Source organism: Nestor notabilis, unplaced genomic scaffold, assembly GCF_000696875.1.
Source record: "Nestor notabilis isolate BGI_N333 unplaced genomic scaffold, ASM69687v1 scaffold32342, whole genome shotgun sequence".
NCBI lineage: Eukaryota > Metazoa > Chordata > Aves > Psittaciformes > Psittacidae > Nestor > Nestor notabilis.
In genome coordinates, this window is record NW_009920220.1 from 8,130 (window position 1) to 21,218 (window position 13,089).

The 13,089-nt window shown below is 38.7% G+C and overlaps 1 protein-coding gene across 1 annotated transcript in view; it reads left to right on the forward strand.

Annotated features, from left to right (window-relative positions):
- LOC104402651 (serine/threonine-protein kinase Sgk3) overlaps window positions 1-13,089 on the forward strand; it is a 26,851-nt gene that overhangs the window by 917 nt on the left and 12,845 nt on the right. The window contains exons 2-4 of the mRNA XM_010010580.1: window positions 3,613-3,696; window positions 5,588-5,660; window positions 8,457-8,532. Of these exons, the coding sequence (XP_010008882.1) occupies window positions 3,613-3,696; window positions 5,588-5,660; window positions 8,457-8,532 (233 nt within the window). The remainder of the gene's footprint in view (window positions 1-3,612; window positions 3,697-5,587; window positions 5,661-8,456; window positions 8,533-13,089) is intronic.

Sequence of the window (13,089 nt, forward strand, 5' to 3'; positions counted from 1 at the left end):
TGAGTGAATTAGTCACTCTTCAGATGTGGAATGCAAACACCCTTACACTAAGCTGCTGTCTGAAGAATGCAACAAACCAGAGATTTAGTTTTGAGATTTGTATCTGCCTTTCCTCTTCACCTCCCTTCCTCAGAGAAGAATAATGCTGTTTGATTTTTACACGATGTAATTTGGGGAAGGAGTGTGCTGGTAAAGCGAACAAGCAAAAGAGCTTTTGAGCTCTCTTTTGCATGCAGGTGAAACTCAAACGAGCAGGAAAAATTACATGGAAGTCTGAACCTGAGCACAACAGGTTTGTCATATTGACTGCCTCAGTGCTGGCAGTTCTGCTGTTAAAATGTGCCAGTGTGGTATGTTTTTGGTACATACTGGTGTTGTAATTTCCAGGTCATTTTACCTAAAGAACCGTGTGACAACCTTAGCAGCTTAAAGGCACGTACTTTGGGTGTGACTTCTTGCTACAAGCAAGAGTAGGAAACATGGTAAATTGGGATTTGAGGGGTGGAAAAAGGAATTGAACCCAGCTTGCACTGTGTGGTGAGGTATGCTTTGTCTCGGTAGCTTCTGCTTTCTACATCAGGGTATAATTAGCAGCTTGACTAGAACTGCTTTTCACAACCAAGCTTTTGAGTATTATCACATATATTTTAGGATGTGATAACAGAAGTGAGGGTCATACTAAACTTCATGGCAGGAACAGTGAATTCCAGCATGTGCCTGTCAGTGATTTTACTGTGTCTCCTCAGTTGTAGCTGGAGCCATCAGTACTGCTTTTGGTGCTTTTGGCAAGGGAGGGGTGTGGGAGATAAGTAAGTCAAGCTTCTCAGTTTTGTCTTTGGAAGTGAACTCTTCATTCCTCCTGAGCATTTTCATAACCTTTTATTAAATATTTGTTTTTCTTAAATACTGCACACTTCTGATGTATTTACTGCAGTATTTTTTTTCTTGACAAATCATCTCATGTTTGAAGGTTTTGGGTGTTGTGGCTCCTTTTTGCTTCCACTTAATTTGTGGTAACTAGGTCTTATGTGCATCCACTCTAGTTTGCTGTCCTGCTTTTTTCTGAAGATTCAACATTCACTTTCCTCATAAAAAGAGCAAAATCCTTGCTTGATTTGGATCATATCTAGGCTATATTAATTGCTCTTTCACCCTTGCTGCATAGTGGGCCGTTCTTTTGCCTGTCTTGCCAAATAGCATTGGCTTTTATCCCTGCACTGTTTGATGTCTGAGGCTTAATTTTCTATTCTGACCTGTTCTCATTTCCCTTCACTCCCATCATATACAGGCTTATTAAGAAATCTCTTTCAAGGGTGCTGTTGTCTGATTAAATCTGGAAATTGTCTCAGACCTGTGATGTATAATACTGATCCCCAGCCTTATGGAAATTGTGGAGTTGGGGTGTTTTTGTTTGTGTTTTGATTTATTTTTTTTTTGGCTGTTGTTGACACTTTAATAGTTCCCTTACTTTCTCAGTGCTTGCTCTCCTGAAATTGGAAAACAGCCTACCTTTTTACTTACCTTTGTTCTGTACAAGCTTAATGTTTAATCCAGAAGCAGGAGCTACCTAAACAGAGTTGAAGCCTTTTAATTTCAGTGACTTCTTTTGTGAAGAAATCAATCACATCCAGAAATAGCTGGACCCTCTCCTGTCTGTATCTGGGAAGATAGTTTAACGGAGATGATTGTGGTGGTGTTTTCAGAAATTCTGTTTGTTTTTCTTCCTTTTTACTTTGTCAAAGCTTTGTATTATTTATCCACATGTTACAAGGCATGGATGCACCTTATCTAAGTTTTAGGAGTTTTCTCAGACTAGTTTTAGTTTAGGAGTGATCGGATATAAAAACATTATTACCTAAGTAAGGCTAGATCCTTCCCGCCTGCCTTTCTAGAAACAGGCATTGCACATCTCTCTAAGTCATTACATAGGTGGAGCTGAGAGTAGTAATACAGCCCAGAGATGGTACTTTTTTGGGTTTCACCAAATTCTTTGTAGATATCATATGTGTTCTTACCATTTAGTGCTTCCCTAACTGTTGAACTTGCAGATTCTCCTTTGTTGGGTATGCAAGAGCTTTGGTAATGCTGTGAACTGGATGACCTCATGTCTCTTTTATGCTCAGTCATGTAAAAAAATGTTGACAGAGTTACTGTTCTACACCTAGCTGCTCTGAGAACAAAACTGTTCTGATTTTGAGATTGCCAAGGAAGTGGGTATCATCTTGCATCCCAAGTTAAAGTTATGCTTGCCTGTGCACTTTGAAGTCTATGCATTTTGTCCTGCTAATTTAAGAAGTCCATGGACTGCTTCTTAAGCTTGTTAGCATTGGTCTGCCATGAACTCACGGGGAGTAAATATGTTGGTATTTGAACATTATTTGCAGTACTTGATTGCTGTCTAGATAGCTGAATTAGGCATCTCATTCAGGAGGACAGTACTTAAGTCTTTGCAGTGAAAGCTTTTACTCTTTCCAATCTAGGGAGTCTCTAGAAGGTGTGTAGCTATGTTTTATACTGATGCTTGTTGAGCAGTGAAAGGGGAACCTAGTTTTTGAAGAAGATTCTCATCAGCATCCTACTGGATGTTTCTGTTTAGCCCCTTGTGTTCTCTGGGGGAGACTGAGAGCAGCTTATTTGAGCAGTTAACACAGCATGAATGCACATCTCGGGCTAAGGAACTGACAGTGGTGGCTGCCATTTCCACTGTGGGAGTTAGAGAGGTAAGCTGTTGTTGCAGGACAGAAAGGAAACCAGGGCATTGGTCATGTTATCTGCATCAGGAATTAGCAGCCTTCTGAACGTATTTCTTGCTGTCTCCATCTTCTCCCCAGGAGGAATAGCCAGGTTCCTTCTGTAAGTACAAGAAGGTGGAGAACTGAGTTCAACTTGCGTAAGACACAGGAGTAGCCTGCTGGACGCTCAGCTATCAACCAGATTTATGAAGCTAGGGACTGACAACCTGTTTGGTTACTGGAGTCCTCTGCTGTGATGAGATCTGATTGGCCAGGCTGTGCAGCAGATTCCAGCTATGCCTCTCTTGATCCCAGTGCTGTGTGTGTCATCTAACCTGTGCTGTATTTCAGCCACAGCAGTGTTTTCCCCTCCTTGAACAAGTGTCATCTGCCAGGATCCTGACTATGATACGTATGCAAGATGTTGCAAGGAACAGTTATCTTTATAACTACCATATGTGCTTTCCCTTTGTTTTGATGAAGGCAACCTTCAGTGTTTAAATGCTTTACTTCCTTTAATATTAGTCTTTGTTATGGATTATCAAATCGTTAATGGATTTCATAGCAAATTTTTATAGACTGCTATCTGATGGCCAGGTGTTCTTGTTGGGTATGAACTAATTTATGAAACTCCATTACATCAGCTTTGGTGTTAGTTTTTGCTTACCTGGTGTTATAAATTTATAAAATCCCGAACTCTTCCAGTAGTTCTAATCATTTGTGTTGATGTCTGTGTGACTTAGCCATAAGAAATATATGGCTCAACAAGTATTCTTACACATTACATTTAACGCCCTGCCCTCATTTCCACCACAGGACTAAACCTGGTAGGTTTTATTCAACTTTGTTGTTGCCAATAACTTTATCTTTGTTACTACAGGTTTACAAAGTGTTGGTGTCAGTTGGCAGAAATGAGTGGTTTGTCCTCAGGCGATATGCAGAGTTTGATAAACTGTACAATACGGTAAGCAAAGGGCAAGTTATGAAATCATGCCAGAAGTGGCACTTGTTTGCAGTGTTACGGTTTGAGTTAATTCCCTCTTGGGAAGTTTGAGTCAACATTCGATAAGCATAGGAGCTTCTTGAAAGAAAATGACGGGGTGGGTTGTTTAAACTTTGATTGGTTTGAATTTCAAACTCAAAATCCGCTTACTTGTCACTTTTTTTTTTAATTGTTGCTTGGCATCATAGTGTAATGAGAGAAACCTCCAAATTTACTGTTTGTCAAAACATCCGAAATGTGCATTTGTTCATGATGATAAAAATCACTGCAAAACTTTAAGCATCAAGTTAAATGAATCTATTAAATAAGTGGTTTACTTTGAAGTACTGAAAGCAGTGAACAAATCCTTGGTTTTTAATATAAACTGTTCATACCTGCAGTTTCGTAGCCAAATTGTGTGGCAGTGGTCCCAATGAAATAGGCCTTTTCATCAGCTAAGTATGGGTTTACTGGGTTTGTTGCTACAAGAGAATTTTGACTCTTTTACATAGTGGGCAAGTGGGGCAGTTACTGGCTCAAATGTGCAGTCTACGATGTGTCCTGTGTCTCTTAATTTTCTTCAGTTTTTCATGTTTAGAACCCACAATTTTTGCTTTAACAAAAAGAGAAATGATTCCTCTGTGATGCCCATAAGAAAAGATTACCAGCTGCTCATCTGTGCTTCCATTTTCACTCCGTTGCTCCTGTGGGAAGTAGTCAGGCTTTTGTCCCTTCTGCTTCACTGTACGTGGATCTATATGTGGCAGTGGTATACAAATAGAGGCAGTGAGCCTGGAGTTGTCTTACAAGGTCTGAGCTGAAGTCAGCCTGGATGCACCATGCTATGTTTTGCCTGCATCTTTTGCAAGCGATGTGGAAACAAAGTATCCCCTTTTCAATACCTGTAGGGTGGGTGTTGGTGATCCTGTTCCCTTTGCCACATTCTCTTGCTCTGCAGAAGCTTGTTCAGCACTGGTCTTCCTAACGTGTGTAGGGGTGGAGGTCGTGGAGAAGCATAACCAGGAGGGCACTGAGTCCAGTTTCTGTTCTGTATAATTTGTATAGTGCACCAAGAAGAACTTGTGCTGCTAACTGGAGGAGATACTGATGTTTCTAAGGAAAGGAGAATTGCCAGCTACTCTATTAGAAAACTACTCTCCCAAAGAGAATGAGAGTGAGATTGCTTCTCTGAGCTCTTGAAGATGAAGCAAATGTAATCAAGGCTTGGCAAATGTCAGGGTTTGGTTTTTTTAGTACATATAAATTCAGTGCTGTTGTATGTAATCTTCTGGTCAGTTTACCAAGTGTAGAATATAATCAAACTATCAAATGCAGCATTGTAAACCAGGCTGTTCATCTATTTACAATTTTGACTTAGGGGTAGACAACCTGTGTTTTCTAGAGCTTTAAGACTGTTATTTGGTCAAAACCCAGAGGCATGTGTCCCCAGCACATCTGAAACCTCTTGCATACACCTCTGTGCAAGCAAGCAAGCAAGAAAAAAAACAAACCTGGGAGAGACTTGATGGAGGAAGGAAATAAACAGGAGAATAAAACCAACACTGAAATTCTAACCTATGTTTGGGGGCAAGTGGAAGATCCTTTTGGCAATATTGCAGAAGATAGCTGCAGTAATTCAGAACCTTCTAAACTGATATGGCCTTTGAATTTAAAAGGGTGTGAGTGGTGCAAACAGAGTACAGATTGGGGTTTGTTTATGTTCTTTTTACGAGTGTATGAGTAGAGAAGATGGCAGAGAGGAGCAGAATTACTAATAATCAGATGTTTATACTGTTCATCAGAAAACAAAAAAGCCAACAATTGTTTCTATTGATATCCAAGAACAATCCAATTGTATGTGTTTTGTTTTCAGCTAAAGAAGCAATTTCCCACCATGAACCTGAAGATTCCAGCTAAAAGAATATTTGGAGACAATTTTGATCCTGGTAAGTTATCATCTGGTTACTCATTTTGTCAGGTTTTTTTAGATGAAAATTGATCTATTCCAGCCTACAAGAAGTTATCTTAGATGAGCTTTACACCAGTCCTCAAAACAGTGACTAAACCAGAGTTTAGTCATGCCCCACTCAAGAACAGGAACTAGCGTAGGTAGGTATTCTGCGTGTGATTGTGAGCAAAGCGTTGCTTAGTGGCCCTGTATCGCTCTTGCACTGAAGGCTATAGCTTCTCCCAGCCCTCCTATATTCACTTTCTGAACTTTGAAGGTGTAATCTCTGTTCTGTAAAAGCAAAAGCCAAAACCCAGACTCTTCTAAACATAAGCCTAGCAAATTTTTACTTTATTTGTGTAACTTCCCCTGCCCTGTCTGAAAAACAAACTGAAAGATTTATCTCTGAATGCTTTTGAACTCTCTATATCTAAAAGTGCTTCCTTGTACAGCTTAGATGAAAATGAACCTCCTCCTGTTGTTATTCCACTTAGAGAATCCTGTCTGATGTTCACACGATGTGATCCAGTTAACAGTGATAGGTCCCAATTAAGCTTCCTCTGTCCACATCAAAATGCTCATAAGAAATCACTTCTAAAGTGCACTAAATTAACCTAGGTGGCACCACCAGTGAATAAATAAGGCAAATGGGAAGGCCAAGCCTTTGCTCTGTGTGTTTGTACCCTTCATTCAGGGTATTTTTCCTTAAGGGTGTTCCTGACGGTCATTGGGAACCTCCCGTCCTCCCATGGCTTGCTAATGTGGTCAGACCAAGTTTGTAGTTTTGCATCCTCCTGAACCTATTTCAGGCATTTAATTTTCTGCTTTGCTGAAGAAAAAATAGATTCAAAGGTGTTGAACTCTTGCTATTTGTTGTTTTGGGTTTTTAGAGTTCTTTCAAACAGATTTTTGGCAGTTACTGCTAATTGTCTAGGTCCTGACACAAAACTCCTTTTTATTTTTTATTAAAATAATCAAATCCAAGTATCCAAGCTCTGATGGCCGCTTTTGATGAACACGTAAATGATTGCCAAAACTTCTACATAGATTGTGTCTACAGGGATTTCTTGGCTTGGTTTCTATCCTTTCCTCTGACCTTGGGGTTTTCAGAACGGGCTGAGCCTGGTAGTGTGGGCTGTTGTACAGCCAAATGTACAGGTGAATTTCTTGGAGTCACATTTAGGAAACCGGAGTTTAAATGGGGGGGAACAACCTAAAACTTTATTAAAACTTTGTATGTAAAACAAAGTCCTCCGACTTGTTTTAAATTTCTGTGAACTGTGCTGAAATCCTTGAAGCATGAGAAACTAGATAGTTCTTAAGATGTTTCTTGCTGGGAGGCAGGGTGGAGATGGAGCCATGATGCTCTTTTAAGTAATTATCTTAACACTTCTTTAGCAAAGCTTTGATGTAGTGTTTTTGCTGGCTTCTGAAATGTCGCATATTTTACAAATGTTGAAAAGGTATTTTGCCTCTGTCAGTCCATGCTTGGGTATGCAACGTTGTACTATTGCCTTGGAGTGCAGTAGAGTGAAACTTCCATATCCCTTTTCCTGAAGTCTCCCAAAAATACTGTTGTAACATACGCTGTCATCCAGATGCTTCATTTTTGTTGTCACATAGGTTATTTCAGAATTAATCTGGGTTTAATGTCAGAAGTAGGACAGAGGGAAATCATTGAAACCAGTCAGAATACAAAACTAGAAAATGACAATACATTTGAGCTGACATGATAGAGGTGTTGTATCTTCAACAACGTGGGTAGCTCTGTAGCCTTAGAGTGGCTGATGGAACAATACATCCACCATACTGAAACTGCTGATGTTGTTGACTCCCATAACATCTTTATGCAAATTTAGCTTCCTGTTTGATGTCAGTAATTTGGGATTATTAAATACCCAAACAAGGATTGAGGGATTATATCCCTGAAACAATATGAACCTTTTTCCTTAATATTTACAATACAGCTCTTAATTGAAATGGAATTTTAATTTAAAATTTTAACAGTGGTCAGCAATCTATATATGACAGTCACCTTAACAGTTAACACATGAATAAAAGAGTCTTTCCATACAAATTGTTGATAGGAATAATGAAAGATAAGATTATCGTGTTTTACACTTTATTTCATGTTAAGAGTTTAAAATCCCTTGTGTATCTTTCCATATTGCTAAAGGAAAGTTATGTATCTTAACCTTTGGGTGAGGGAGGATTACTTTTTTGACATTAGAGATGTCCAAGACAGAAAATAAAGCATTTTGTTTAGTTACCTTTAATGGTTACATCTGAGCACCTGCTGGCGGGATGAGCTGTGCAACTTTCCCACTGCCATACATACATTATGGAAATGTGCTGCTTGGTGGGACTGTTCTTGTGAAAACTTGATTCGTGCAGCTGATGTCAGGTTTTCCCTGTGGTTTGTGGGTTGTGAGCAGAATCGGGTCCTGAAGGGCTCACCCACACGACGAAGGCTGCACAGGTTAGCCCAGTGTGCTTACCCGCTGTTCTCAAAGCACTTCAGTACAGTTCTTATCCAACTGGCTCTATGCATTTCCTAGTAGTGTTGCAGAAAAACTGAAATGTGTTCTTTCACCTCACTTGAATGTGTTGAATTTGTGATTTTTCACATGTAGAACCAATCTTTTTACCGAACCAGTCATGAACCACTCTTTTTTTTTTTTTTTTTAACTGCTGTTTAAGTCCTACAAACCCCCTCCATTTGAAAATGAAGTACTTTTTGCAAGCTGACTGATCATTCTAATAAATCTATCTTACCTTTTTCTTTTTTTCCCAGATTTTATTAAGCAGAGAAGAGCAGGACTGAACGAATTCATTCAGAATTTAGTTAGACAGCCAGAGCTATGCAACCAGTAAGTAATTTCATTTCTATTTTATAAGGACTGTATAAAGGACATGAGATGTCAGTACAAAGTTGAAAATTACATGCTTTTAACCAGATAATATATTTTACATGTTGGATGCTCTTAAATATAATAAACAAACTTCACTGTGGTCTGATGAACAGTATAAAAACATTTTTGTTTTCTGAAAACTGATCTACAAATAAACTTGGAGGCAGTTAATGGATCTTAATTCAAGGGGTGCAGATTCCAGTGTAAACTCTGTTGCTGTAGGGCAGGTGTTTGTTTTGCCCATGGCTGTACTGTTTAACAACTCTGCTGTCACATGCTATTACCTTGCTGTGAGTAAGTCACTGCCTGAACCCTTGTGTTAGAGGAGGGTTCAGAACTTGTAAGCATTTTAACTAAGTAGCTTAATCAGCTTGCTTAGGCAGTTTGGGGTAACCAAGCTGCCTGTCTAAAGCAAATGAATAAGCTTGCACATAAACTGTTCCATGAGAAGAACTGCAGGTGTGTCAACCTCCATCAGTGTCCTGCTGATGAGTAAGAGATAATGATATCCTAGGGTCGGCTCCAGTTAAATCTGGAGGATAGCACTTCTATGTGTGAATTTATCTGGGGGCTCAGCTGCATTTTCTTTTTCACTTTAAATCTATACCTAATAAACTTAAATTAAGTCTGTGCAGCTTTTTGTGTTGCTTGAACTGGTAAAATGGTAAAGCTCTATGTTCAGCTTTAGTGTTGAGTAAATGTCTGTAATACATATGCTTTGCTTAATCAGCCTATCTGTACAACCTGTTGAACTGCCTGTTTCCCACAGGAAAGAAAAGAACCCTTGAACAGTATTGCTGCAGAGTGCAGTCAGTATTTTTTTTCCCCTAATAAATGAACTATTTAAATGTCCTATTAACCCGAAATATGTACTTCCTTTTGTATGTATGTCCCTGTGATAAGCAGAAAAAAATTTGAAATCAAGTCTTTATGGTGGAACAGTTGTCCACTAGAACAAATAATGTGAGGTTTGTGGTCATCATAGTGTTCTTCTCTGGGGAAGATGAGAAAGCACTTTAACTAATTATTGAAAGCTAATCTGTTTTGTTACATTAGGAAAGGACACTAGTTTTAATTAGCACAGTCCCCTCCCCTGTTTGGTTATCAGTATGTCCAAGTACCAAATATTTTGTGTCAAAACATAGTGTATTTGTTCTCCAAAGGTAAAATGCTACAGTTTCTTTTCTTGAGCACATCACAGAATTGTATGCTTAAAAAGAAGCACCAAACCTCAAATTCACTTATCTTAAATTTTTTGTGAGCTCTTTAAATTGTTTTACACTCAAATGCATCTGTAGCTCAATCTATATTCTTTAACGTTGCACTTAGCCTGTGTGATCCATTAAAGCTAACTTAAACCAGTATTAAGGAGTAATTCTTGCAAAGTGTTTTGGTGTTGTTGAAGGTGTGTTCAATAAAATTTATTAGACACACAATAAAACCAAAATAGAGACTGAATTTGTCTTGTTTTTTTTAATGTGCTAGAAGCTACTCAAGGAATATGTGGTGACTGAGTCTTCACAGATAGTCTGCATCCTTACTTTCTTAGACTATTTTGCTTTAATGTGCTAATTAAACTTGATATTAGCAAAAATGACTTACATAAAGTTAGTAATGTACAAGGAAGGCATAGGAGGATACACGGTTCCACACAACTTCAAGGGAGTCCACCTTTTACTATGTCTTCTAAGCATTAAAACTAGTATCAGGATGTCCCATTTTTAACTCCTGCCTAGGAAAAGTGTGTCACTAAAACCTTGAAGTTGGTTGGTGGTGATGCCCTCATTTCTGGATAGGAAGACACCTGAACATCTGAGTTGAAAAGCACAAATGTCAGATTCAGGGTGTCCAAGATCCTAATGTTTATATTATTCTCTGAAACTTACAGCACTGTCGGGTGTGTGTGGGGGGGTGGTGGCGGCGTGTGTTTGTTGTGGGGTTTTTTCTCTCCTTCAGTGGACTTGGTTCTTGGGTCCGACATGTTTGTGGAATATTGTATTGAAGCCAAGCCTTTCTGCACAGTAATAAAACCAACAAAACCCAAAAATGTGTTGAGTTACTGGAGAGACCCTGTGATGGTTGGTAAGGATTTTCCTGCAGTCACTGTCAGCTGGAATACAGGGCAAGATGGATCATTGGCTTAGGCCTAATTGGGAATTAGGAGGACTAGCTTCAAGCTGCATTTACCCAGGTAACTGCATTTGACAGAGCACTCACTCTCTTGGATAGAAAGCAGATGTTGCCAAAAAAAAAAATGTAGAAGGAATAGAAATCTGATAATGTGCTCCCCTTGCTGAGTGATTCTTGAATAGAAACTGGGAGTTTATTACTTGTGAGCAGTGTGAGGCCTCTTAAATCACTGAGCAACTATTTAAATTGGGCTGATAGACCCCTCAAAGGTAGGTCTTCACTGAAAAATTAATGAATATAATTGGCTGTGAGAGCATGTCCAAAGAAAATCTGTTTAAATCCAAATGTATAATAGAGGGTGCGTTAAAGATGTAATGTAGTTATTTTTGAACAGTCCAAAGTAGTGCCTTAATGAAAATGAGAACATTTGCATAACACTTGAGGAACTCAAGGATGACAATACCCTGCTACCTCTGTGGGGTGTTATCAGCTCTTTAAGTGAGAAGCAGGGGTCTGTGTTTGTTGCCTAGAAGAAAACCAGAGTGACTGGATTTTTCTGGTTTCTGAATCTGAACCCCCTGGATTGTAAGATCTTGCAGTCCACGTTTGGGAAAGATAACCTTGCATTACGTTAGTTGTGCTCTTTTAACATGTTAACTGTGCATTATGGCTTTTTGAGCCTTTACCTTCTGTAAAAAAAGAGCACTGTTTTACTGGGCACCATTTTTTAAAAAAAAAGGGTGTCTTTAATGTTCTGTCACTGTCGGTTAACTTCACCATTTTGCTTAAAAATTCCGCTGACTTTTTGGGCTTGTTCATATTTCTGTACATCCAAAATTTTTGCGTGGCTTCATACGTTTCTGCAGGAAGGCTAAATGCAAAACTACTATTACAGAAGGAACTGTATTTAGGTGGAGCTTGACACCCATTCATAATCTCAAAGAAAATCCATAAACTAAACTTAGCCAGTCGACTTTTGCTGGCAGTATATGTACAATGTATATTGAGCATCCCTTTTTAAACTCTTTTCTTGATCCTTTTAATTTCCTGTGAGGTTATTTTAGGAATAGTTCCGGTGTATTTTAAAATACATTGAGTTAATATATGTGAGCTATTACAGTGTAGAAGTCCTACCAATCTGTATAGCATATATTAGCATGCTGCAGTCTGGGCTAAGAAATTAAACTTTTAATCACTACTTTTTTTGCAGTGCTTTTAAAATTGCAAATGTGAACAATGTAACATTGATCAGTTATACTTCTGGCTGTCATGTATTGTGGAGATTGAATACCCTGCAACTGCACAGCAGCCTTTGACTGTGAACGTATCTTTTTATTTTTATTTTTTCCCCCGCTGTGAATACAGTCATGGACAGAGTTACTATAGTAACTATTTGAGTTGTATTACAACATGCTCTATTTAATCAGCCAGTCGTCCAGAATAATAAATGCTGAAAGGTAATTAAGATCTGGTTCTGTTGTTCTGTCTAGTGAAAAGTGTTAACCATAACTTTTTATTCTTGATTTTTATGATATCCAAGGATTCTGAAATTTAAATTGCTGCATCGTGAGCCAGTATTATAACAGTATTCAAACCACAGTGATTTTTGTCTTCTGTGACTCAGAATACAAGAGAGGCCCTGAAATAGATCAGAATTTGGAGTTCATTTAAGATGGGAAGAATTAAACTGAAATGATAGTGGGAAATTGTGTGTACAGCTGTGTTGTACTTGAAACCTGAAAGGCTGAAGTTAACAAACAGCTTTCAAGTAGGGCTTAGTAATACAGAATGTGTGTGATGGAAACTGGGAACCTCAGATAGCATGGGATATTAGTTAGGTTCAGTAATGAGTAATACTAATACGATATACAGGAGCTGGGGATATGTCAGAAATGGTTTGTCCCTTGCTGCTGATCCTCACTTTGCAGAAGTGTGGAGGGTGAAATGGATTGAAAATAGCGAAGTGTATCTGTTTCTTACATGTAAAATAGGGTAGGTTTATATACTAGGGGTAAGATAAAAGAGCAGCTCTATAGTAAGTTAGTGCTTTTCTTTTACTGAACGGCTCATGCAGTTTCCTGGCAGTGGCTGCCCTGAGACCTTCTCAAAGAACTTAATCTCCGAATTTAGGTAAGAGTTCCTCCTTGATAGCAGGCTGCCTTTTACTGGACTGATGGAACTTGAAAGTTTCAATAATCTCTTCAGGTGGTATGTAGCCTATACGTGATACCTATTTGTTTAGGCATTAATTTTGCTTCACTTGTAGTACATTATTTTTTACTCACTCACTGTGTAGTGGTTAAGAAAGGCGTTACATTCTTTTGAATTAGTGTTGAGTAAGCTTTGCTTCCTAGAAGCAGGTTCTCAGAGTTCTTTTACTTTCCC